This window comes from Phocoena sinus, chromosome X (genome assembly GCF_008692025.1).
Source record: "Phocoena sinus isolate mPhoSin1 chromosome X, mPhoSin1.pri, whole genome shotgun sequence".
NCBI lineage: Eukaryota > Metazoa > Chordata > Mammalia > Artiodactyla > Phocoenidae > Phocoena > Phocoena sinus.
In genome coordinates this window covers 129,635,732-129,659,815 of record NC_045784.1, presented here as the reverse complement: position 1 = coordinate 129,659,815, position 24,084 = coordinate 129,635,732, and the positions used below count along the sequence as shown (strand labels likewise).

At 56.0% G+C, this 24,084-nt stretch overlaps 1 protein-coding gene across 2 annotated transcripts in view; it reads left to right on the top strand.

Moving 5' to 3' along the window:
- PDZD4 (PDZ domain containing 4) overlaps nt 1-23,079 on the top strand; it is a 28,741-nt gene extending 5,662 nt beyond the window's left edge. Inside the window, exons 2-8 of one of the 2 annotated variants that reach the window (XM_032620943.1) lie at nt 17,238-17,491; nt 18,604-18,694; nt 19,108-19,206; nt 19,794-19,856; nt 20,288-20,389; nt 20,630-20,740; nt 20,925-23,079. In XM_032620943.1, the coding sequence (XP_032476834.1) occupies nt 17,238-17,491; nt 18,604-18,694; nt 19,108-19,206; nt 19,794-19,856; nt 20,288-20,389; nt 20,630-20,740; nt 20,925-22,484 (2,280 nt within the window). In that variant the 3' untranslated portion in view covers nt 22,485-23,079. Of the gene's footprint in view, nt 1-15,628; nt 17,492-18,603; nt 18,695-19,107; nt 19,207-19,793; nt 19,857-20,287; nt 20,390-20,629; nt 20,741-20,924 lie in introns of those variants that run through there. The other variant, XM_032620942.1, reaches the window with a different exon arrangement.
- Nucleotides 23,080-24,084: the final 1,005 nt, after the last annotated feature.

Sequence of the window (24,084 nt, the reverse complement as noted above, 5' to 3'; positions counted from 1 at the left end):
CTTCACAGATGTATATGTACACCTTATATCGAAACTTTTCAAACTGTACGCTGTAAATATGCGCAGTTGATCATATGGCAACGATACCCCAGTAAAGCTTTGAAAACAAGAAACACGTGTACACCTACCAAAGGGAGAAAAGCACGTGAGAGCACTTAGCCCACCAGGAGCCCCTGGTAGGGCTGAGTGGGTCTTTCTTTCCTTCTGCTTCAGGATCCCTGCCAGGGAAGACAGTGTGGTGTGGGGATACTCAACGGCTCACTGGCTCAGTGCCTCAGTTTCTTCACCTGCTCTATGGGAATAAAGAGCGCCTGCCTCCCGGCATCATTGCCATTGGGAAATCAGCGGCACTGGGTCCCCTGGGATCTCATTTGGGTGGGGGTGGAGTTGCTGCCATCAGGCCATTTGGTCAGGCGTTAAGGCGTGGGAATTGGATGGAGAAGGCATTCCTCATGAACATGTCACAATTAATGTCCGGTGACAGAAGAATGTCCAATATTATTTTGAGGGTTTTTCTAGTAAGAAAGAAGGGGGAGAAAGACAGAGGCGCCGTGAGTTGTGAAGTGTAACGTGTAAGATTACTTAGGCGATGGACACATGCCAAGGTGGAGGCACATTTGGTCCTTTTGCACGTGAGCCAAGTCAAAAGAAGAAAGATTGAGGAGCTGGGGCTCAGAGCTGGCTTTGGGTGTGACAGGCGTCTCCCCTCTTTGTCGTGCAATCTGTCTCTTCCTCATGCTTGCTTTGAGCAGTGGAAATGAAAAGCACTCCATAAGGGATATCATTTTGATTACTACGAGACGGGGAGCTTGCTTTTGGGCCAGCCAGGTTAGCGCAGAGGTAGGTGGGTGGGAGGACGTTTTCCATCATCATCCAAGGTGCCTGGGAAGCTGTGAGCACACACCCAAACACTGATCTTTTTTTTTTTTTTTTTTTTTTTTTTTTGCGGTACGCGGGCCTCTCAGTGCTGTGGCCTCTCCCGTTGCGGAGCACAGGCTCCGGACGCGCAGGCTCAGCGGCCACGGCTCACGGGCCCAGCCGCTCCGCGGCATGTGTGATCTTCCCGGACCGGGGCACGAACCCCGTGTCCCCTGCATCGGCAGGCGGACTCTCAACCGCTGCGCCACCAGGGGAGCCCCCCAAAACTGATCTTAATGATGACCTCCGGAAGTTCTTTGCTTTTCCATACTGGCCGCACGTGGGGCACCCCTCATTCCCAGCCTCTCTCTCCAGGCAGGACTTCAGAGGGGCCCGAGAGGCCTGCTCTTCCCTGGAAAGGCTGGGGGGCCAGGGCAGGTGGATCAGATTTCCGCTTGCCCCATGGGCACCACCCACCCACTCCCCTTTGTGGAGTGAGAGCTGGGAGGAGAGACCCTTTGAAGCACTTGCCTGTGGTCTGAATCCTGTCAAGGTGTGTGCAAGTCCTCCCTGGTTCCTCAAGGGGGTGCTCTGGGCCAGCATGACTCTACCCTGAGGCCCTTGTTAGAATGCAGGATCTGCTTGAGCAGGTCCGGGGGCGGGCCTGGGATTCTGCATTACTCACAACCTCCCAGGGGATGTCCATGCTGCTGGCCCTCAGACTACACTTTGAGTATCTAGGACTTCGCTCAGGACTTGGGATAAATCAGTGAAGCCCCAAATTATGTCAATATCACCTAGGAAGTGAGTTTATTACAAATAAGAGGGGGGAGGCCTCACACCTATCAGATCAATTTCCAGGGATAATTGACCAGGTGGGGCCCCAAGGGACATAATCTGTTCTTCCAGGCTACATGCAACTAACTGAGCCTCTTCCCATCACCCACATGCTTACCAACCTACAGGCAGCTCACATGGGTACCCAGACACACACACCAGCCCCAAACTACTAAAAAGTCCTTTGAGATGAAGGCTTCCTGTGCTTCTTCCTTCTCTCGCTCCTGCCCCTGGGCAGAAAGAGTGGGCACAGAGCTCTGGGGGTGGATGGTGTGGCTTGTCCAGGCAGCCTCAACTGGGGGCATGCCATTCACTGGGCCAGTCACATGTCGGCGTTGTAGTGCTGTGTCCCTGCTAGACTTCTAACAAATTAAGGCATTTTGCAGCCACCAATGCAATTCATCCAGTTGGGGATCATCCTTGGATGGTAAAACCATTAGATAAAGGTTGTTGGGGAAGAAAAGATAGTCACTGGGTCTCAAGGTGTCACCCAGATTACTTGTGCATTGGGGAGGGAAAATGCAACTTTACAAGGGAGACACCAGGTGATCAAACCGAGCCTCCCTAACGGTGGGCAGCCCGGCCCCCTGCCCCTCCTCGCCCTGTGCGGGCAGGAAGAAGGACATAGCCTGCCCTGGGCGGTGCTGTCCTCAAAACACCTAAGCTGAATCTAACCAGGAAGGAAGCGGAGCGGGCAAATCCATACTGGGACTTTCTACAAGGCGCGTGCCCTAGACTCTTCCAAGAGGTCAGTGTCATGAAAGGTTTTTTTTTTTTTTTTTTTAATGCATAGATTGTTCTAGATTACAAGAGACTAGAGACCTAATGACCAAGTGTGTGATCCTTGATTGGATCCTGGATCGGAGAAAAAAAAGAAGGAGAAGAAAAATAACAGCTATAAGGGCATTAGCAGTACAATTGGAGGGATGCAGAGGTGCTGACTGTGTCAGTGTTAAATCCCTGAGCACATTAAGGGTGTCGCGGTTTCCCGGGGGGTGGGGGTGTGTGGAGAGCGTTGGTGCCAGCATTTTGCTTGGGAATGTGTGTGTGTAGAGAGGAGGGAGCAGGTGCGGTGGAATGTGCACTCCCGGGGAGAGCTGGGTGAGGGGAATGCAGATGTCCACGGTCAGATGCGCCAACGTTCCCGTGGGTTGACAATTTTTAAGCTCCAGAGATGGGAACACATGAATGAGGACTTCTGCTGGGCCACTGAAAAGATGGGAGCGCACAGAGCCTGCCTGGCTTCTCCTTTCTCGGTCCTGCTGAGCCAGACACGGCTGCGTCCAAGGTGTTCCTTGGACACTCGCGACAGCAGAGCTGAGATAGCGGGGGCAACGGGGCGCCAGCGCAGAGGCTAACTTCCGGTCTGTGTTCTCGCCTAGCCTAGGTTTCCCAATCCGCAGGGTGGGGTTGGGAGACTCACCCCAACCGTGGGCGCCCCTAGAATTGTGTCGTTAACCCCCTCCCCCTCGCGTTACCCTGGGTGAAAGGGGAGGTCCCTAGACCTCCCGGGGAGCCGTGGGGCCCGCGGGACGCCCAGTCACCCGGGCCAGGGCTCTTTTCTCAGCCTACCCTCCCTCTTCTCGCCTGCTCAGAGATTCCCGATCAGGGCATTTGGGAAGTACGGCGAGGACCTCCCACCCGGAGCCTCCGGCCCAGTCGCGCCAGGCCTCCTAGAGCGGGGTCCGGAGACCCGCCCCGGCCGGGAGTGGGGACGGAGGGGTGGGGGCGGAGGACTCGCGCCGGCCGGTCGGGCTGCGCCGGCTGCTGGCGCCGGAGTCGCAGCCAAAGGGCTGCCAGCCTAGCTCGCGCTGCCGCCGCCGCCGCGCGCTCTTTGTCTGCGGCTCCGCGCCCGGGGAGGCGGGACGAGCGAGCCTGGGCCCCGCCCCCCGCCTCCCTGGGCGCCGCCGCTTCGCGGCGGGGGTGGGGGTGGGCCGTGCCTCCCGCTTCGCCCACCAGGGCCCTGCGGGAGCGCGACTGCCCGCTGAGCTTCCTGCGTTGCTCTTGCCTGACCCCTTGTCCCCGAGTCCCCTCTTGGCCCCATGTCCCTCTAGTCAGCCCCCATGTCTCACCTGACACCGATATCCCTTCTGCTGCCCCCCCCCCACGCCGTGTCCCTCCCTCCTGCCCCCGTGTTCCCCTCTCTTATTGCCGTACCTTCTGCAGGTCTTTCCCTCGCTTTCTTTGGCATTTAAAATTTTTTCCTCTTCTGAACCTACCTTTCCCATCAAGCTTTCAGACGCTCTCAGGCGTCTGACCTGGTAAAACCCAAACGTTAGTGCTCTCCCACATCCCCAAGCCACAGCCCCAAGGCGCTTCCACCCCATTCTCTGCAAAAGCTCCCCAAGGCTGAGTCTATCTGTACAGGTCGCCCTCCCCGATTGCCCCCTTTTAGCAAATCCTGAGGACCCTTCTGCGTCCTGATCCAGTCCATCCTCCCGGTCCTTGGTGCACTGTCTTGCCCAGATTCCCTCCTTAGTTTTCCTTCTCTCTGGCTGACTTAAGCTCTGTGTCTCCTCAACTGCTCGATGTCAGGGTGCCTTAGGGTCCTCCTTGGGCCTCTTATCCTCTGCTACACTCAGTCCCCCGGTGATAGCCTCCATCTCATGATTTTAAGTCAAGAACAATCAATCCCTGCTTGAATTCAGTAGCAGTGGTCATACGACACCTGGTTTGGTGGCTTGGTTTGGGATACGTGTAAGTGGAGTTGGGGACGCTGGGGATGTCTGCAGGTCTCAGGAACTTCAAATCAGAGATAAAGATGTGCATTGATTAAACAAGTTCCCCAGGTCCCGCCCCTCCCCCCCACCCCTGTGTCTTTTCCAGTGGTCTTCACCTCTGTGAGGGCACTGGTGGTCTCTGGATCCGGACAGCAATTTTAATTTTTTATTGTGGGAAAAGATATATGACATCAAGTTTACCATTAGTGACATTGAGTACGTTCACGGTGCGGTGCAGTTGTCACCACCAGCTAATGCCTGATCATGTTCATCATCCCAGAACGGAACTTCACACCATTGAGCAGGCAATCCCCATTCTCCCTTTCCCCAGTCCCTGGCAACCGCTCATCTACTTTCTGTCCCTATGGATTTGCCCGTTCTGGGTTGCTTCCAAAATTTGGCAATTAAGAATAGTGCTGCTGGACTGCCCTGGTGGCGCAGTGGTTGAGAATCCACCTGCCAATGCAAGGGACATGGGGTCGAGCCCTGGTCCAGGAAGATCCCACATGCCGCGGAGCAACCAAGCCTGTGCGCCACAACTACTGAGCCTGCGCTCTAGAGCCCGCAAGCCACAGCTACTGAGCCCATGTGCCACAAGTACTGAAGCCCACGCGCCTAGAGCCCCTTCTCCGCGACAAAGAGAAGCCACCGCAATGAGAAGCCCACACACTGCAACAAAGAGTAGCCCTCGCTCGCCGCAAGTAGAGAAAGCCCGCGCGCAGCAACGAAGACCCAACGCAGCCAAGCAACAAAAAAAGAATAGTGCTGCTGGGAATTCCCTGGCAGTCCGCCGGTTAGGACTCAGCACTTTCACTGCTGGGGCCCTGGTTCAATCCCTGGTCAGGGAAATAAGATCCTGCAAGCTGCGCAGGGTGGCCAAAAAAAAAAAAAAAAAAAATAGTGCTGCTATGAACATCTGTGTACAAGTTTTTGTTTGGGTGCCTGTTTTCAGTTCTCGTGTTACTGCTGGGTCATCTGGGAACTCTAGACAGTTTTCCACGTCCACTGCTGTTGACATTCCTACAAGCAGTGTGTGAGAGCTGAATTTCTCCACGTTCTCATCAACTGTGATTTTCTGTGTTTTTATTTCAGCCATCCTAGTGGGTGAGAGGGGCTATCTCATCGCGGTTTTGATTTGCATTTCCCTTGTGATGAGTGACGTTGAGCATCTTCTCTTGTGCTTGTTCGGTGTCCCTCCTCCCTCACAGTTCCTTGGTCATTTTCCCCAGCTCAGCAGCAGCTCATGGTAGCCCCGTCTCCACTACCACCCCCTGAGCTGAGCCATTGCAGTTGTCTGCCGGTCTGTCCCCCGCCTCCGCCCTGTCCCCTACGTGCCTTATTCTCCAGCAAGGGCTAAGTCGTTCCATCCTAGGGCTTAGCACTGCCTGCAATGTTCTTCGAAGTCCTAGCATGGCTGGCTCCTTGTCATCTTTCAGGTCTCAGTTCAAATGTCACCAGAGAGGCTGTCCCTGTGCGTTCTATCTAAAGCAGCCCCCGTCCAAGCTCAAGGCTCTGTATGCTCATTTCTGCCCCGGCACTGGTCTCCCCAAACAACGTGGGGATCATGCCCGTCTTGCCCAAGGTTGTTGCTCCTGTTCTGCCGGTGCTGGGTGAGCCTGGGCTCTGAGCCAGCAGTGGGCCTGTCCCCGAATGCCCTGTTCCGGGACACGTGCCCTCTTCCCTCCAGTGGTTCCTGGCTGACCAGGGACTGGGTCACTGGTGCACCCACACCCCATGTGCCGACCTCACCTCCTGCGCTCTGCCGTGGACCCTCTGAGCTGCAGCCTTGCCCCCCCTTTCCCTCCTACCTTCCAACCAGGACCCTTGTGGGAGGGGCTGTGTGCTGGATCCCACCAGGCTCAAGCTTCTGCCCACAGCTTGAAGCAGGCTGCCTCTCAGCTCCCGAAAGAGCAACCCGGCATGGCGGGGTGGGTGGCGGTGAGGAAATCCCACTCCCCCTCCCTTCCTGGGCTCATTCTCCCATGTCTCTCTGATCCCTGGAGAAGCCCCGGGGAGACAGCACAGCATGGGCTTGTGCCAGGAATCCCTTGTCCTCGGCCCCCTGGGGATAAGGGACTGGGTGTTCCCCAGGGCCCCCCTCAGCGCCTGAGCTGGGGGCCTCTGCTTCCTTGCTCACCCCCAACACCCTGGATCGTTGGAAAGGCCTTCGCATGCCCCCCCCCCGCACTGCCTCACAGTCCTCCTTTGGAGCTCGGGTTGAGGCAGTCCCTGAGCCAGCTGTGAGCCAGCTGTGTGCCAGCTGTGTGTCAGCTGTGTGCCAGCTGTGAGCCAGCTGTGTCTTGGCTCCTCTCCCGCACCCCCCCCACCCTCACCTCACTCCCCGCCGCCACAGGCACCTGTCTTCCGCTGGTGTGAGGGGCCTTGCCCCGGGGCCTGGCCTACCTTGAGGGGCTGGGCTGGGCACGGCCTCCCTCTGAAGGCAGACCTGGGGGCCTGCTGGCTGTGCTCCCCCGCTCGTAGGCTGGCACCTCGCAGGTCAGTGCCTCCACACCCAGGGGCCTCCTGCCGCCCTCTGCTCACACACTGGGCTGGGGGAGCTCAGGGCCCACTCCTTGGCCACCCGCAGAACCTCTCTGCAAAGGCAGTCCTAGAACCAGTAGGGGGGTGGGTGTGACGGGGAGGGGCATGGGGGAAATGGGGGGTGGGATGGTGTCTGCTCTGTCCTGTCCCAGGCCTGAGACCAGCTGGCAGCCCCATGACAAGGCCCTTCTCCAGCCTTGCAGAACCAGCTTCCTGATGCTCTGTGGGGTGGGCGTGGGGCCCTCCTGGGGGTGGAGGCTGTGAGTCATCTCCCCCACCTTCCAGGCCAGAGGTCCTGGAGTGAAGGCTCTGCCCCCATCTGGGCTCCAGGCTCCTGGGAGCTGCCCCTTGCATTCTGGGGACACCTGGGCCAGAAAGCACGTCCCCAGCTTCCTCAGATCGGATCTGGATGTGAAGTCTGACGTGACTTCATGGCCTGCTCCCAAGGGGCCTGAGCCCAGAGGCTGTACCGCCTGCAGGGGCTGCCCAGGAGTAGAAGCACAAAGCAGCCCACTGCCCCCGAGCCTGGGGCCTCAGGGAAACAGAGCACAGGCTAGATTGTTGTAGTTTTTAAAAATTTATTTATTCATGGCTGCATTGGGTCTTCGTTGCTGCACGTGGGCTTTGGCGGGCTACTCTTTGTTGCGGTGCGCGGGCTTCTCACTGCGGTCGCTTCTCTTGTTGTGGAGCACGGGCTCTAGGCATGCGGGCTTCAGTAGTTGTGGCTCGTGGGCTCCAGAGCGCAGGCTCAGTCATTGTGGCACACGGGCTTCGTTGCTCCGTCGCATGTGGGATCTTCCCGGCCCAGGACTCGAACCCGTGTCCCTGCATTGGCAGGCGCATTCTTAACCACTGCCCCACCAGGGAAGTCCCTCCTTCCAGTCTTTAAAGAAGATATTGTGTGATAATTGATACTTACGCATGTACCGATGAATATACATAACGGGCACATCCATTCCAAATAGTTTTCAAAGCCCCGTGAGCCCCCGTGCACCCTGTGAGCTGGCACATTTGTAGCATCGTGAAGCCTCCGTGGACTCACGCCTCCCTCCCCACCTTCACCTGTCAGCTGCCTCCCACGTGCTGAGATCCACGCTCTCAGAACTGGGGTCAGCAATGCTATTTCTTTTGAAGTTTGTAAACATTTTTTTCAAAAAACGATTTAGCCATGGTATATAAAGTTTGGAAAAAAGCAAGTTCTCAGATTTCCGTTTCCCTCGAACAATGTTTTTATATATTCTTTCCCAGTCTTTCCATAAACATACTTTACATGGCAATCGTCATAGTTCACAAGCCATTTTATATCTCTTTTGAGAAACAGGCTTGTTATCGGAAGACTCTGGTAGGGCAGCTGTACACTTCGATGAGGCAGACACCTTTAAAAAAATTATTTATTTATTTGGCTGCGCTGGGTCTCAGCTGCGGCGTGCGGGATCTTTAGTTGCAGCATGCGGGATCTTAGTTCCCTGACCAGGGATTGAACCCAGGCCCCTCACATTGGGAGCGCAGAGTCTTAACTGCTGGACCACCAGGGAAGTCTCGAGGCAGACACTTGTGCTTAAGACTGTTGTAAAGTTTTGGGCATTAAAAATAATGCTGGTACCTCAATAAGTTAAATGTAGAATGACCACATGGCCCCAAAGATTTGAAAACGGGGACTCAAAAACTTGTACACAAATGTTCACCGCAGCGTGAGTCACAACTGCCAAAAGGTAGAAGCAAACCAATGTCTGTTGATGGATCGACGATCTGTCCGCCCAGTGCAGTAGTTTGGAATATGATGGAATATTACTCAGCCGTAAGAGGAATGAAGCACTGATGCCGGCTGTAATATGGATGGACCTAGAAAACATGCTTGAGGAAAGATGCCAGACACATCGGGCCACCTGTTGTAGAATTCCACTTATGAAATGTCTAGAGGCAAAGAAAGGAGATTGGTGAGTGCCAGGGCCTGGGGTGAATTTGGAGAGAATGGGCAGGGGGTCTCCTTTTGAGGGGATGAAAATGTCCTGGAATTAAATAGACGTGATGGTTGCACAGCTGTGTGAATGCACCAAATGCTACTGAATTGTACACTTGAAAATGGTCAATTTTATGTTTGGTGTATTTTACCACAATAAAAAAAACCATGAATGCTGCTCTGAACATTCTTGTGATTCATGTAACATCCATGCTGATTATTTTAGGATCTATTACTTAGAGTCAATTTAGTGGATCAAAGGGTATGATGAACATTTTCAAGGTTCTTTATAGTTACTGACAGATTCCTCCAGCAGGTTTACCATTTTACGCTCTGGGGTAACGGTCAGACTGAGAGTGTGTTGTCTGTGATGGGGTCAGCCCGCGCAAGGGTTGCAGTGCGGGTGTGGGGGGGGCGGAGGCGGCTGCTACTCCAGGGACCTCTCCAGCCCAGCCCGCGCCCGCGCCCCAGACCAGGCTCGCAGCTGCTTCCAGGGCAGGGATCTCCAGGTAAACGGGAATCAGGCCCTCAGCGAGGGGAGGGGGAGGGCCACCTGGGCCACATTTGGGCAAAGAGGCGCCTCTGAGGCGCAGGTCCCCGCCCCCCGGCAAGGCAAGGGCACCTTTCTGCAGAGTCCTCAGTGGAAGCAAAGCGTCTTCCAGCCCAGCTGGGTCTGGGTTGGAGCTGTGGTCCACAGGGCGGTCCCCTTGGGCAGCATCTTCAAATCGATTTCCCTGACCATGGGCTCAGCAAGCATTTGCTCTCCCTGAACTAGAAGGGTTCCTGGTGAAGCTGAGCGCAGGTCCACGCGAGGTGTGGTGTGAGTGTATCCGGCCAGGCCTTCGGGCGGCCTCCAGAGCCTGATGGAAGGCGAGTCACCCTCAGACCCCCTGCTCGGCATTCTCCCTGGGTGGTCGCTAGGCCTTGAGTGGCGCTTGGGCTCGGAATGGACACGCCTGGGCACCCGGCCTTAAGTGAGTGTGGGTGACAGGAGGGGGGCAGCAGGTGACGAGCAGGTGTGCAAGCAGCAAGAAGGGTGTGTGAGCGGGCAGGAGAGTGCCGAGGGTGGGAGTAGGGAGCCCAAGAAATGAATAAGCTTGGCTGGAGCACTTAGGGGGAGGGTGGCGAAGGGAGGGGGCCAGAGAAGACCCTCTGCAAGGGGAAGAGAGTCCCACCAAGCCATCCCACCACAGCCCACGCCCCTACCCGGACCACCAGCCCAGAGCCCCCCACCTGAGCCGAAGCCCCGCCTTCTCACCCCGCTCCTCCGCACCCTTCCCCCCATGGGTTCCCACCACCCACACGCCCCCAGCCCGCAAGGAGGGGGCTTCTCGAAGCTGTCCCGACTGAGCGTGCTCCCTGCCCCTCAGCAGCCTGAGATGCTGACCGTGGTGGGCCTATCCGGTGAATCCCTTAACCTCCCCAGTTTCCTCATCTGTGAGGTGGACGTACTCTCAGTGCCTGTTTCATAGTACTGGCCGTAAAGCACTCACAGCAGAATGGGGCACGGTCGCCCCTTAGTAAGTGGTAGCTATTATTATTGGCTTGCAGCTATTATTAGTAATAATAGTAATGGCATCCCTGCCAGTATCAGAGCCACCCGGGGCCAGAAATCTCTGTGCTCCCACATCCCCAGGTCTCACCCATTCCACATCCTAATGGGTGACGGCAGCAAGAGCTCCCCAGCTGGCCTCCCTCCCCCTAGCTGCTCCTCCACGTGGGGATGTTCTGGAATATTTCCTGAGCCTGGGAAAGCACGAGCGTCAAAAATGCCAGCACGCGTGTGTACTGCCACCCAGCCTCGACGTGGGCCTTGTTGGCCTCAGTGTTTTTCCCATCCCTGACCCCATTCCCCTCCTTCTCTGTCCGAGGGGATTCAGGTTTGCCATTCTGAGGCACATTTTCTACTATGTGTGCTATTCATAAGCAGGTGTGTTGTCACAAGCCACACGTATGACTATACCACACTTTTTGGAGCCATTCCACCGACGGCCGGCCCTCGGCTCTTTCTAGCTATTAAGATGACGCCGCTTGTTTCCCAGCGTCCCGAAGGGGCATCAATTCAAGCTTATGGGTGGGTTCAGGCTCCCTTTTCCTGGAATGCCCGTTTCCCTACTGAGTTCTGTATTTTCCCAGTGTTTTGTAGGAATTCTTTATTCTGGAGAATCCTGTATCAGTTCTGTGCATTTGTAAGGATCTTCTCTTAGCCTGTCCTATCTTTTCACTGTAGTTATGGTGTCTTTTGTTGTCCAGAAGTTTTACATTTTAACATAGTCAACTTTATCTTTTCCATTCTTGTCTGCCCATGTTTTGTCTTAAGGGAATTCCCTGGCCGTCCAGTGGTTAGGCTTCATCGCTTTCGCTGCCAGGGCCCAGGTTCGACCCCTGGTCGGGGAACTAAGATCCTGCATGCCGCGAGGCATGGCCAAAAAAAAGAAAAGAAAGAATTGCTTCTCTATCTCAGCGTCATAAAGACTGTTCTCTCGCCTCCAAGGTAGTTTTAAAGCTCAGTCCGTTTAGGACTTTGATCCATTTTGAATTGCTTGGTGTGGGTTTAGAGCAGTGGCAGCCGGGGAGGTGGGGAGTGCCCCCCGGTGGCCTTAGCTTGAGGGGGACTCTGAAGGGAAGCTGGCCTGGGTTCAGACATTTTGGGACTGGAGCGGGGCCATTTGAATGGTGGCTTCGCTGGCGCACGCGAGTCTTCACTGCCGTAGGGTGAGCGAGGACGAGAAGCGGCAGAATGCTGGATCCTTACCGTGTGCCTGGGCGCGCACTGCTTTGCCCGTTGCCCCGCATTTCCCCATCTTGTTTGTAGCCTTCACCCTTTCTGGGAGGGCTCCTGTCTTACCTGTCCTGGTCCCACACACCTTCATTAGCTCTTCGGGCCCATCGTGACTGCTGAGGAGAAGAGAGGAAGCTGAAGGAGCCCCAGGCGCTCGCTGCAGGAGTGGCCCAGTAGCTCCAGGCCTCCACACCCAGAGGTCTGCCTCTGCTCTGCGCCACGTGGATCAAGGGGAAGGTTGCTGGGCTGTCAGGGGCATCACTCCGGTGGCCTCGATCTGCTCCTTGGTGTGTGTGCCCATCCCCCTCTTGACATCCCAGACCACCCTGCACTCCCCTCCCACTGCCTGGGCCCAGTTTCCATAGCAACGCTGCTGCTGGGTAACGTTTCCAGGGAGACATACATCCCTGTGTTTCCCAGTGTCACCTGAGCGTCCCACTGCACATGGTGAAAAGGTGAAACGTCCCCCACCCCCCACCAACCCCGGTCAAAGATGCTGAGCACAGCTCTCGGCCCTTGGCCCTTCTGCTTCTTACAGGAGCCCTTGACTTAAGGGCAGTGGGGAGCCGGTAAATGTTCTGAAACCCAAAGCCCTCGTTTGGAGCCTTTGTCGATTTCCATGGTGTAAATACTCCTACCATGGCCACCAGCCGATGTCACGGAACGCGGGGATGGGAAGACACGCACAGTCGCACACTGTCCTATGATGTCTCCTTCCAGACACACTAGACCAGATAAAAGTGTAGTAAAATAATTAGAAAGCCATGAGCTTGGAGGACTCATCGCCTTTGTTTTTATTTTTATTTATTTATTTAAAGTTCACACAATGAGATTCTTTAAAAGTATTCCAAGGGACTGAAGAAACATGGTAGTTTAAGATACAAAAGATAGTCACTCTAGGATTAAAAACAAAAGAAAATATTTATAATGATGCTCACCATCTATATTTGGCATTTTATTTCAAAAACTGACTTCTCTTTTTTTAAAAAAACGTCTTTATTGGAGTATAATTGCTTTACAATGGTGTGTTAGTTTCTGCTTTATAACAAAGTGAATCAGCTATACATATACATATGTCCCCATATCTCCTCCCTCCCACCATCCCTATCCCACCCCTCTAGGTGGACACAAAGCACCGAGCTGATCTCCCTGTGCTATGCGGCTGCTTCCCACTAGCTATCTATTTTACATTTGGTAGTGTATATATGTCCATGCCACTCTCTCGCTTCGTCCCAGCTTCCTTCCCCCTCCCCGTGTCCTCAAGTCCATTCTCTATGTCTGCGTCTATATTCCTGTCCTGCCCCTAGGTTCTTCAGAACCATTTCTTTCTTTCTTTTTTTTTTTTTTTAGATTCCATATATATGTGTTAGCATACGGTATTTGTTTTCCTCTTTCTGACTTACTTCACTCTGTATGACACACCCTAGGTCCATCCACCTCACTACAAATAACTCAGTTTCGTTTCTTTTTATGGCTGAGTAACATTCCATTGTATATATGTGCCACATCTTCTTGATCCATTCATCTGTCGATGGACACTTAGGTTGCTTCCATGTCCTGCCTATTGTAAATAGAGCTGCCGTGAACATTGTGGTACATGACTCTTTGAATTATGGTTTTCTCAGGGTATATGCCCAGTAGTGGGATTGCTGGGTCATATGGTAGTTCTATTTGTAGTTTTTTAAGGAACCTCCATACTGTTTTCCATAGTGGCTGAACCAATTCACATTCCCACCAACAGTGCAAGAGTGTTCCATTTTCTCCACACCGTCTCCAGCATTTATTGTTTGTAGATTTTTTGATGATGGCCATTCTGACTGGTGTGAGGTGATACCTCATTGCAGTTTTGATTTGCATTTCTCTAATGACTAGTGATGTTGAGCATCCTTTCCTGTGGTTTGTTGGCAATCTGTGTATCTTCTTTGGAGAAATGTCTGTTTAGGTCTTCTGCCCATTTTTGGATGGGGTTGTTTGTTTTATTGATATTGAGCTGCATGGGCTGCTTGTAAATTTTGGAGATGAATCCTTTGTCAGTTGCTTCATTTGCAAATATTTTCTTCCATTCTGAGGGTTGTCCTTTCATCTTGTTTATGGTTTCCTTTGCTGTGCAAAAGCTTTTAAGTTTCATTAGGTCCCATTTGTTTATTTTTGTTTCTATTTCCATTTCTCTAGGAGGTGGGTCAAAAAGGATCTTGCTGTGATGTATGTGTATGTCAGAGAGTGTTCTGCCTATGTTTTCCTCTAAGAGTTTGATAGTGTCTGGCCTTACATTTAGGTCTTTAGTCCATTTTGAGTTTATTTTTGTTCATGGTGTTAGGGAGTGTTCTAATTTCATTCTTTTACATGTAGCTGTCCAGTTTTCCCAGCACCACTTACTGAAGAGGCTGTCTTTTCTCCATTATATATTCTTGCCTCCTTTATCAAAGATAAGGTGACCATATGTGCATGGGTTTATCTCTGGGCTTTCTATCCTGTTCCATTGATCTATATTTCTGTGTTTGTGTCAGTACCATACTGTCTTTTTTTTTTTTTTTTTTTTTTTTTTTTTTTTTTTTTTTTTTTTTTTATGCGTTACGCGGGCCTCTCACCGTTGTGGCCTCTCCCGTTGCGGAGGACAGGCTCCGGACGCGCAGGCCCAGCGGCCATGGCTCACGGGCCCAGCCGCTCCGCGGCACGCGGGATCCTCCCAAACCGGGGCACGAACCCGCGCCCCCCGCATCGGCAGGCGGACTCTCAACCACTGCGCCACCAGGGAAGCCCCCATACTGTCTTTTTAAAATAAATTTATTTATTTGTTTTTATTTTTGGCTGTGTTGGGTCTTCGTTGCTGTGTGCAGGCTTTCTCTAGTTGCAGCGAGTGGGGGCTACTCTTTGTTGCAGTGTGCGGCCTCTCATTGTCGTGGCTTCTCTTGTTGCAGAGCATGGGCTCTAGGCATGCAGGCTTCAGTAGTTGTGGCACGTGGGCTCAACAGATGTGGCTCACGGGTTCTAGAGCACAGGCTCAGTAGTTGTGGTGCATGGGCTTAGTTGTTCCATGACATGTGGGATCTTCCCGGGCCAGGGATCGAAGCCGTGTCCCCTGCGTTGGCAGGCGGATTCTTAACCACTGGCGCCACCAGGGAAGCCCTACCATACTGTCTTGATGACTGTAGCTTTGTAGTATAGTCTGAAGTCCAGTAGCCTGATTCCTCCAGCTCCATTTTTCTTTCTCAAGATTGCTTTGGCTATTCGGGGTCTTTTGTGTTTCTATACAAATGTTGAAATTTTTTGTTCTAGTTCTGTGATAAATGCCATTGGTAGTTTGATAGGGATTGCATTGAATCTGTAGATTGCTTTGGGTAGTATAGTCATTTTCACAGTGTTGATTCTTCCAGTCCAAGAACATGGTATATCTCTCCATCTGTTTGTATCACCTTTAATTTCTTTCATCAGTGTCTTATACTTTTCTGCGTACAGGTATTTTGTCTCTGTAGGTAGGTTTATTCCTAGGTATTTTATTCTTTTTGTTGCAATGGGAAATTGAAGTGTTTCCTTAATTTCTCTTTCAGATTTTTCATCACTAGTGTATAGGAATGCAAGAGATTTCTGTGCATTAATTTTGTATCCTGCTACTTTACCAAATTTAGCTCTAGTAGTTTTCTGGTGGCATCTTTAGGATTCTCTATGTATAGTATCACGTCATCTGCAAACAGTGACAGCTTTACTTTTTCTTTTCCGACTTGGATTCCCTTTATTTCTTTTTCTTCTCTGATTGCTGTGGCTAAAACTTCCGAAACTATATTGAATAATAGTGGTGAGAGTGGACAACTTTGTCTTGTTCTTGATCTTAGAGGAAATGGTTTCAGTAAAACTGACTTCTCTTTTATTCAAAGTTCTGAAAGCAGCCAGATTCATTGGAGGTAGTTTTTCCTGTAGTCACATCTGCCTGACTTTATTGAATTTCCTTTTCTTAATGAATCGTGAGGGTTGAGTTAAATGTTAAATATTGGTGTTTATATAAGGAACACGCATGTTTGCTTTTGCCTTTGTTTTTAATAAAATTCATTTAGTTGTAAGTTTGTTCCATTGAAAGGTCGATACTGGCTGTGCTTAATGCTGCCTCAAGCATTTCCTGACAGTTTTGGCTCTGCTAAGGGCTTCAAGGCCAGTCCTCACATTCCCTTGGTGCCCAGGCTTTGCCAGTCCACCCTTCACACGCATCTCCAAACACACGTCAGCAGCCAGCCCTTTTCTCCCATGCACTTGGCCCCGCGGGCTCCGTTCCCTCTTCGCTTTATAACTGCGGCCTCTCCAGCTGTCCAGATCCTCTTGGGCTGTGCTGACCACATTCTTACAACTAATACCTTCTTGGTTGACAAGCTGTTTCCTTGATACCCTTTGATCCAATAATTCCACTTTTGGAAAATTTCTCTAACATAACAACCATAGATTACACAAAGATATACATAGAAAATAGGTACAGAACATACAAAAAATGTGTCTCTGCAACCTTCTTTATAATAAAATTGAAAACCACTAGTGATGGACAGTAGGGACCAAGCCAATACACAACGGACGGTCCACGCGCAGGCTGGCATGCTCCAGGCCTCGGGGCGCCTGCGGTTACAAATTGGAAAAAGAGCAGGAATGAAATGCCAACACATTCACAGCTTTTACACCCTTGAGATGGTGGGTGACTTTTGTTTTCTTCCTTATGGTTTTCTGTATTTTTCAAATGTTCTACAACGAAACTGCTTTTTTTTATAATTGGACAGACCTGATTAAAAAAATCTTTTCTGACCATGCGAAGATTACAGAGAGGGGAACATAAAAACTGAAACTACTATCTACAAGGACATAACCAAGTAGCAGCAAGGTGATTATTTGGGTTCCATGAATCAGAGGAGCCACTGGCTGGCCAGGGGTCCCTAGGACTCCTCGTGCTTTCCTTTGACAGCCTGTCTTCCTGGAACGACATCCAGGGCTGGCCTGTTCTTTGCAGCCTGGAAGACATGATTTTGCAATTGCATTGGGCATCTCTGTGAAGAACCCCTTCTCCGGAGACTCCCGGGGAGGGGGTGGCACTGTGAGAATTGAAGACTGGGACAACAGTGGTCTTGTAAGGGCCACTTCCTCAGCACCTCTCTTAGGGGCTCGGTGTGTGTTGGCCTTTTCTCTGTGGTGAGTCGTTGCTGCCTTGAGGACAGAGACCCTGTCCTCTGAGGCTTCTTGCTCTTCCGGACTCTCCCACCTGAACCCATTTGTTGACTGACTCCTGTCGGCAGAAGGGAGTCAAGGTCTCCCTCCCACCTTGATATGTTGGATGTTCCCAGCAGATGCTCGGTCATTGCTAAGGGGGCTCCCCGCGAACTTCCCACACCAGCTCTGGCCTCAGTGCTGCTTGAAGGAGGAGGACGGCCGAAGGGGATCTAGGGCCCTCGGGGCGTGGCACCATGCGGGGGCAGGGCTGAGAAGTGGGGTTCACCTGGGAATGAGGGCGCCCAGGGGTAAGCAGGGCCTCAGCGGGTCCTCACGGGGACATGTCATGTCTCTGCTGCAGGTGAACGGGAAGGAGCTCTCCAAGCTGTCTCAGGAGCAGACCCTGGAGGCCCTGCGTGCCTCCAAGGAGCCCCTGGTGATCCAGGTGCTGAGACGCAGTCCCCGCCTCCGGGGCGATGGCTCCTCCCACGACCTGCAGCTGGTGGACAGTGGCACTCAGACCGACATCACCTTCGAGCATATCATGGCGCTGGGCAAGCTGCGCCCACCCACCCCACCCATGGTCATCCTGGAGCCGTACGTCCCGTCTGAGCTGTGAGTCGCCCTCAGGAGGGCCCCGGGCCCTGCCTCCAGAGAGGGCAAGCCACCTGGGGTGGCTGCCCCGTGCCACCCAGAGGCCACACTGTCGCAGCTCTGGGCGTGGCAGGGAGACCCTGACTGGCTGCCCCCGGGGCAGGAAGCAGGCTCCTTGGCCTCCAGAGCTGACCGTCTCACCCCAGGGCTCAGGCATCTCCGGGCCTCTAGCCTCTGGCTGGACAGCAGCTGGTGAATGGGCCTGGGGGTCCTGACACGCAGGCTCCCCACTGTATCTACCCCCAGGGCCAAGGGAGAACCGTCCCGGGACTTTGCTGCCGGAAGGTTGAGGTCCTCAGCTCCTCCTCTATCCTTTCTCCTCCTCTGCCGCCCCATCGTCTTTGAATCTTCTTGCATCCTTGTCTGTCCCATTCCTCTGCCTGCTCTGAACTTCCTCCATCTCTTCGGCTTCTTTCTTTGGCCCGCTCGGAAGAAGGGCCTCTCATCCGGGCCTGGCGGCTCATGACTGTGTGAGCGCTGACTCATTTCGCTAGCCTCACCCCGGGCGGCAGGGAGGTCATCCCGGGATCCCCTCCTCCACAGAGAGGTAGGCCTGGGGCTAGCAGTAGCCAAGCTTAGCCTCGGGGCAAGGAGGGCCGCCCGCCCGCCCGTGGAGAGAGACTGGGCCCTCCTCCGCTCCCCAGCAATCCTCCAGGGCCTGGATAACTCCTGGGGGCACTGCATGAGTGGGGCCAGTGCCAGGTGGGAGGGGCACCCGCAGTTTGGAGAAGTCGGTCCCCGCTGGCTGGCGTGGTCAGAGGAGTCTGAGCTAGCGGACAGGACAGGATGGGGTGGGATGGGATGGGACAGGGCGGGGCGGGGAGAGCTAGGCATGCCTGGGTCCTCGCTGCAGATGCCCTCACACTCCTGTTCAAGAAATATTCCTGGTCTTCGCATAGATGCGTGTAGCTCAAAAGGAGGGGGTACAGAAGAGGTAGCTGGGCCGCCGCCTCCCAAGGTTGCACCCCGAGCGGGGCTCCATGCCGAGCGCACTGGGACCCGCCAGCTGGGAGCCGGGGCTAGGGAGAGAGGGGAGCAGATGGCTGGCCTGACGCCCCGCTTCTCCTGGGCAGCCCCCCCATCAGCCATGAGTATTATGACCCGGCGGAGTTCATGGAGGGCAGCCCGCAGGAGGCAGACCATATGGAAGAGCTGGAGTATGAGGTGAGCTGGTGGCCAGCCTTGGGCGCCAGCCCCAGGGCGTCTGTCTGTGGCCCAGCTCAGGCCTGGCTCCCGAACCCCCAGGCGGCTGGGCCTCGTGGCCCTTTCCCACGCATGGCTGAAGGGCTCAAGGGCCAAATTGGGCTGAGTTGGGGAGGGCACGGGTGAGGTCCCTCTGTCAGTGCGTGCTGGCGAGTCTGTGTCCCACGCATGTCTGTATGCTGTGCGTCCTGTGTGTCTTGTGTGTGTCTTGGGCATTTCCTGGTAAGGGACACCACAGGACACACGTGCCATTTGGGCTGGTAAGAGAGACCTTTGGAAACTCAGCTCAGGTGATGCGGTCTGGGCGGTTAGGCTGGGCCGAGGCTGCCGTCCCTGCAGCTTCTCCCTCTGCTTGTCCATCCCCCTTGCGGCAGGAGGTGGAGCTGTATAAAACTAGCCACCGGGACAAGCTGGGCCTGATGGTCTGTTACCGCACGGATGACGAGGAGGACCTGGGCATCTACGTTGGAGAGGTATGAAGGCGGGACGGGCGGCTGGGATCTTCTAGAAGGCAGTGGAGCTCCACGTGCCTTCCTGTGTGCTGGAACATGACAGCTGGACTCGGGTGCCCATCTGTACGGCACCTATGAGGGGGCCAGGGCAGCACGGAGGCAGGTGCTGAGGCAGGGTGTGGCACATGAAGACTCCCATGCCACCCTATCCCCACAGCCTTGCCACGCTGCCCAGGGCTCTGAGGCTGCCCGTAAGGAGGCAGCTTAGCGTCACAGGAAGGCAGCCAGTGGCTTCGGCGTGTGTCCAGCCGGGCAGTCCTCCCCGGGAGACCTGTGCCCCTAGTGGAACAGTGGGGCCTTGCGGGGTAAGGCAGGATGTGGTCCAGCCAGGCTGTGTTCTCCCACCACGTCCTTCAGGAGCCCTGCTGGTAATCACAGGGGTTCTTCTCCGCCACCCATCCGGCTGGTGCTGGGTACTTTCCCATACTTTGCCATGCTCAAAAAATCAGCCCTCCGTTCACATTGGGGCCTCTGAGGCGAGGCTGCCCCTTCCTACCAGACGGGCACCTCAGGGAGGGGCGAGTCCCCATGATGCGCGTGCCTTGCAGGTGAATCCCAACAGCATCGCAGCCAAAGACGGCCGCATCCGCGAGGGAGACCGCATCATCCAGGTGAGCAGGGCAGGCAGGCCCCGCCGGCTCTCCTCAGCCAATTCTAGCTCTCTCCTGCTGGGCATCCCGCCGGGCCTGAAACCAGGGCTAGGACTCATCTCCCTCCTGCACGACCACGCGGTGGCTCCCATGTGCCCGTGGGCTCTGCTGGCGTCTCTGCTCGGGCCCCTTACCAGCCCGTCCCTCCGTGCCCCAGACGTGAGCGTGCGTCCTGCTCCTCGCCGCTTCAGGCACGTGTGCTCTTGTGTGGGCCAGGCTGTCTTCGCCTCCGGCACCTTCCACTTGTCTCCATCCTGCCGGAGCTTGAGAGCCTGTCCTGGCCCAGGGTGCTCGCTTTGGAGCTCCCTGCGAGGGGACCCCTGTAGCTCAACTGGAGCCTGCCCCAGAGCCAGCCCTGGTGTCCTCGTTGATTGTCCCTTGGCCTGCCACAGATAAATGGTGTGGACGTCCAGAACCGGGAAGAAGCAGTGGCCATCCTGAGCCAGGAGGAGAATACCAACATCTCCCTGCTGGTGGCCCGGCCTGAGAGCCAGGTGTGTGTGCCCAACGGGGCGTCCTGGGTCCCCTGACGTGGGGCTTTCTGTCTTGAAAGCTGCCGACTAGGGCACAAACATGCCAACAACCTGGCACTGATGGAGTGTGGGGGGGGTGTTCGGGGCCCATTTCCCTTTGTGGCCTCTGATGGCTGAGTGGGCCGGGACCTAGACGCAAGTGGGGTCATTGTCTGCGGAGGTCCTTAAGGCAGTGGGGACAGCACGGGCCCGTCTCTGCAGCTGGCGAAGCGGTGGAAGGACAGTGACCGGGATGACTTCCTGGATGATTTTGGCTCTGAGAATGAGGGGGACCTGCGGGCGCGGAAGCTGAAATCCCCCCCTGCCCAGCAGGTGAGGAAGGAGGAAAGGCGGTGGGGGGGAGGGCAGGGAGGGCGGGCAGGACGGCAGACGGAGTAGATAGAGGCTTGGGGGGGCTGCGGGAGATGGACCAGACCCGAAAGCCCTTCCGATCTCCATCCTCCCCCCACGGCGCCCCCACTGGTGTGTCCCAGGCTGAGCGGGGCTCATCTTCCAGCTCCAGCTTGGAAACGAAGAGGAGAAAGGGGCCCCTGATGCGGGCCCAGGCTTGAGCAACAGCCAGGAGCTGGACAGCGGGGTGGGCAGGACGGATGAGAGCACGCGCAACGAGGAGAGCTCTGAGCACGACCTGCTGGGGGACGAGCCCCTGAGTACCGCCAACACGCCCGGGCCCCTGCGCAAGTTTGGCCTGCAAGGGGACGCCCTGCAGAGCCGCGACTTCCACTTTAGCATGGACTCCCTGCTGGCCGAGGGCGCAGGGCTGGGTGGCGGCGACGTGCCGGGCCTCACGGATGAGGAGTACGAGCGCTACCGCGAGCTGCTGGAGATCAAGTGCCACCTGGAGAATGGCAACCCCCTGGGCCTCCTCTTTCCCCGGGCCGCCGGCGGCAGCGGTGCCCTGGATGTCAACCGCAACGAGAGCGTGGGCCACGAGATGGCCGTGCTGGAGGAGGAGCTGCGGCACCTGGAGTTCAAGTGCCGCAACATCCTGCGGGCGCAGAAGATGCAACAGCTGCGGGAGCGCTGCATGAAGGCCTGGCTGCTGGAGGAGGAGAGCCTCTACGACCTGGGGGCCGGCGAGCCCAAGAAGCACGAGCTGTCTGACATCTCCGAGCTGCCCGAGAAGTCGGACAAGGACAGCACCAGCGCCTACAACACGGGTGAGAGCTGCCGCAGCACTCCGCTGCTGGCGGAACCCCTGCCCGAGAGCCCCCTGAGGCGGGCAACCGCCGGGGGCAACTCCAACCTGAACCGGACCCCCTCCGCATCCCCTGTTGCCGCCCACCCCAAGGCTGCCCCCCCGCAGGGGGTTCCCGCCAACTTCCGATCCCTCTCCCGGGATCCCGAGGTGGGCCGGAGACAGCACTCGGGGGAGCGGGTCCGCCGCGGCCCCAAGACGGGGGTGACCCTGGAGCGCGTGGGCCCCGAGGGCAGCCCTTACCTGTCGCGGCGCCACCGCGTCCAGGGCCAGGAGGGCGATCACTACCACAGCTGCATGCAGCTGGCCCCGCCGCGCGGTCTGGAAGAGCTGGGCCGCGGCCCCTTGAGTTTGGCCGGTGGCCCTCGGGTGGGTGGGGCGGCGGCGGCGGCGGCCACCGACGCGCCCCGCATGGAGTGGAAGGTCAAGGTGCGCAGCGACGGGACCCGCTACGTGGCCAAGCGACCGGTGCGGGACCGCCTCCTAAAAGCCCGGGCCCTGAAGATCCGGGAGGAGCGCAGCGGCATGACCACCGACGACGACGCGGTGAGCGAGATGAAGATGGGCCGCTACTGGAGCAAGGAGCAGCGGAAGCAGCACCTGATCCGAGCCCGGGAGCAGCGGAAGCGGCGCGAGTTCATGATGCAGAGCCGACTGGAGTGCCTGCGGGAGCAGCAGAGCGGCGACAGCAAGGCCGATCTCAACATCATCGCCCTGAGCCACCGCAAAACCATGAAGAAGCGGAGCAAGAAGATCCTGGACAACTGGATCACCATCCAGGAGATGCTGGCCCACGGCACGCGCTCGGCCGACGGGAAGCGCGTCTACAACCCTCTGCTCTCTGTCACCACTGTCTGAGCCCAGCTGTGCTCCAGGGCACGGGTCCTCCGCCCGGGCCCAGGTCCACTGAGCCCGCCGGAACCCCGTCTTCTGCTCTCCCTTAGGATCTAGCGTGTGTCTGTGAGTGCGCGCGTGCGACTTTGTTACCAGACGGAAGCCCCTGGAGGACGAGGGACGCTTCTCTCCATTGGTGACTTCCTTCTCCCCAAGTACGGAGACCACATCAACAGCCGGCCTGGGGGCAGACCCGTATCGGCCCCCCCCTTCAGCCGTAGGCGTGTGTGTGTGTGTGTGTGTGTGTGTGTGTGTGTGTGTGTGTGTGAGACGCGAGCCCAGACACATGTACGCACGCAGACACACGCATTTCCCTCCAGAGCGCTCTCAGTGCGGGCACTTGGGGACAGGGAAGTCAGCTGAAAAGCAGAGGCAAAGAAGACTGTCCTAAGCACAAGAGAATGTCCGTTACTTGTAGACAAAGGCAACCCTGATCTCTGTGGTTCTTTTCCTTTTCTGTGCTTGCCAATTGTTGTTTTTTGGGTTTGTTTGTTTTGTGGACCTGCTCTGAGGGCTGGCAGCTCCTTCAGGCAGCCTGACAGAGGTGGAATCCCCGAGTGATAGCTGGGAAGGAGGGGGGTGGGGGGAAGCAAGGGAGGGGGATGGGGGGAGGGGAGGTGGGGGAATGAAGGCAGGAATGGGAAGCAGCTTTGCAGATGGCCTCCGCTCTGAGGCGTGGCGACTGGGAGCTTCCGATGTGGCTTGCCAGGCTCACCTTGGAGGTCACCTCCTTCCCCGGCGACTGCGGGGACTGAGGGGTCAGTGTCCGTCCAAGGACAAGGAAGAGAGCCCAGGGCTGTGCCAGACGCCTTCTGGAGCTCGGCTTCTCTCCCGAGTGGCGTGAGCAGCAGCAGACCTCGGTGACACGACCCACGCGGAGCCCTTAGGGAGCGGCCTGGAGCTGAGTGACAGGCGGGCCCTGCCAGGTGGGCTGACTGGGGAGAAGATGCCCTGCGCCCCACTTTGCCAGCGTGGGCCAGGCAGCCCCCCGGGAACCTGTGCATTAGTGAGAGCTGGCCTGCGGGCCCTTCCCGGCTCAAGAGAGCCTCAGATGGAAGGCTGACGGGCTGCTCACCCCCGCCCCCTGCCGGCATCGTGAGAATAAAGCAAGCTGCCTTCGAGGGTGACTCCTGACCCCTGGCCTCCTCGTGTTCATTCTCCTTCATTCTCCAGCACCGGGGGCTGGCGTGGGGCCGGGCGGGTCAGGGGGAAGCTGAGCAACAGCGAAGTGTTCTGAAGTCAGCCTCCAGCACTCTGGGAGGAGGGACAGAGCCACCAGAGTCATTTCAGAGGTCTGCCACGGTCACAAGGGTGGTGCCCAGGTGCAGGAAGGATGGCAGAGACCTGTCTCAGGACTGGCGACTGAGCCTGGAGCCGGCATGTGCATGAGGCCAACACCCCTGCTCTGGTCAGAGTCGTAGAGAAGTGGTTCCACCCTCTCCCTGCCCTGCAGCTCAGGGAGTGCCCTAGCGTTTCTGGAAGGCACAGGCTTCCTTCCCTGTTTGGGGACCCCACAGTGCCTAGCCCCCAGAAGATGCAAAGAAGTGTCTTTTGACCAGATGAG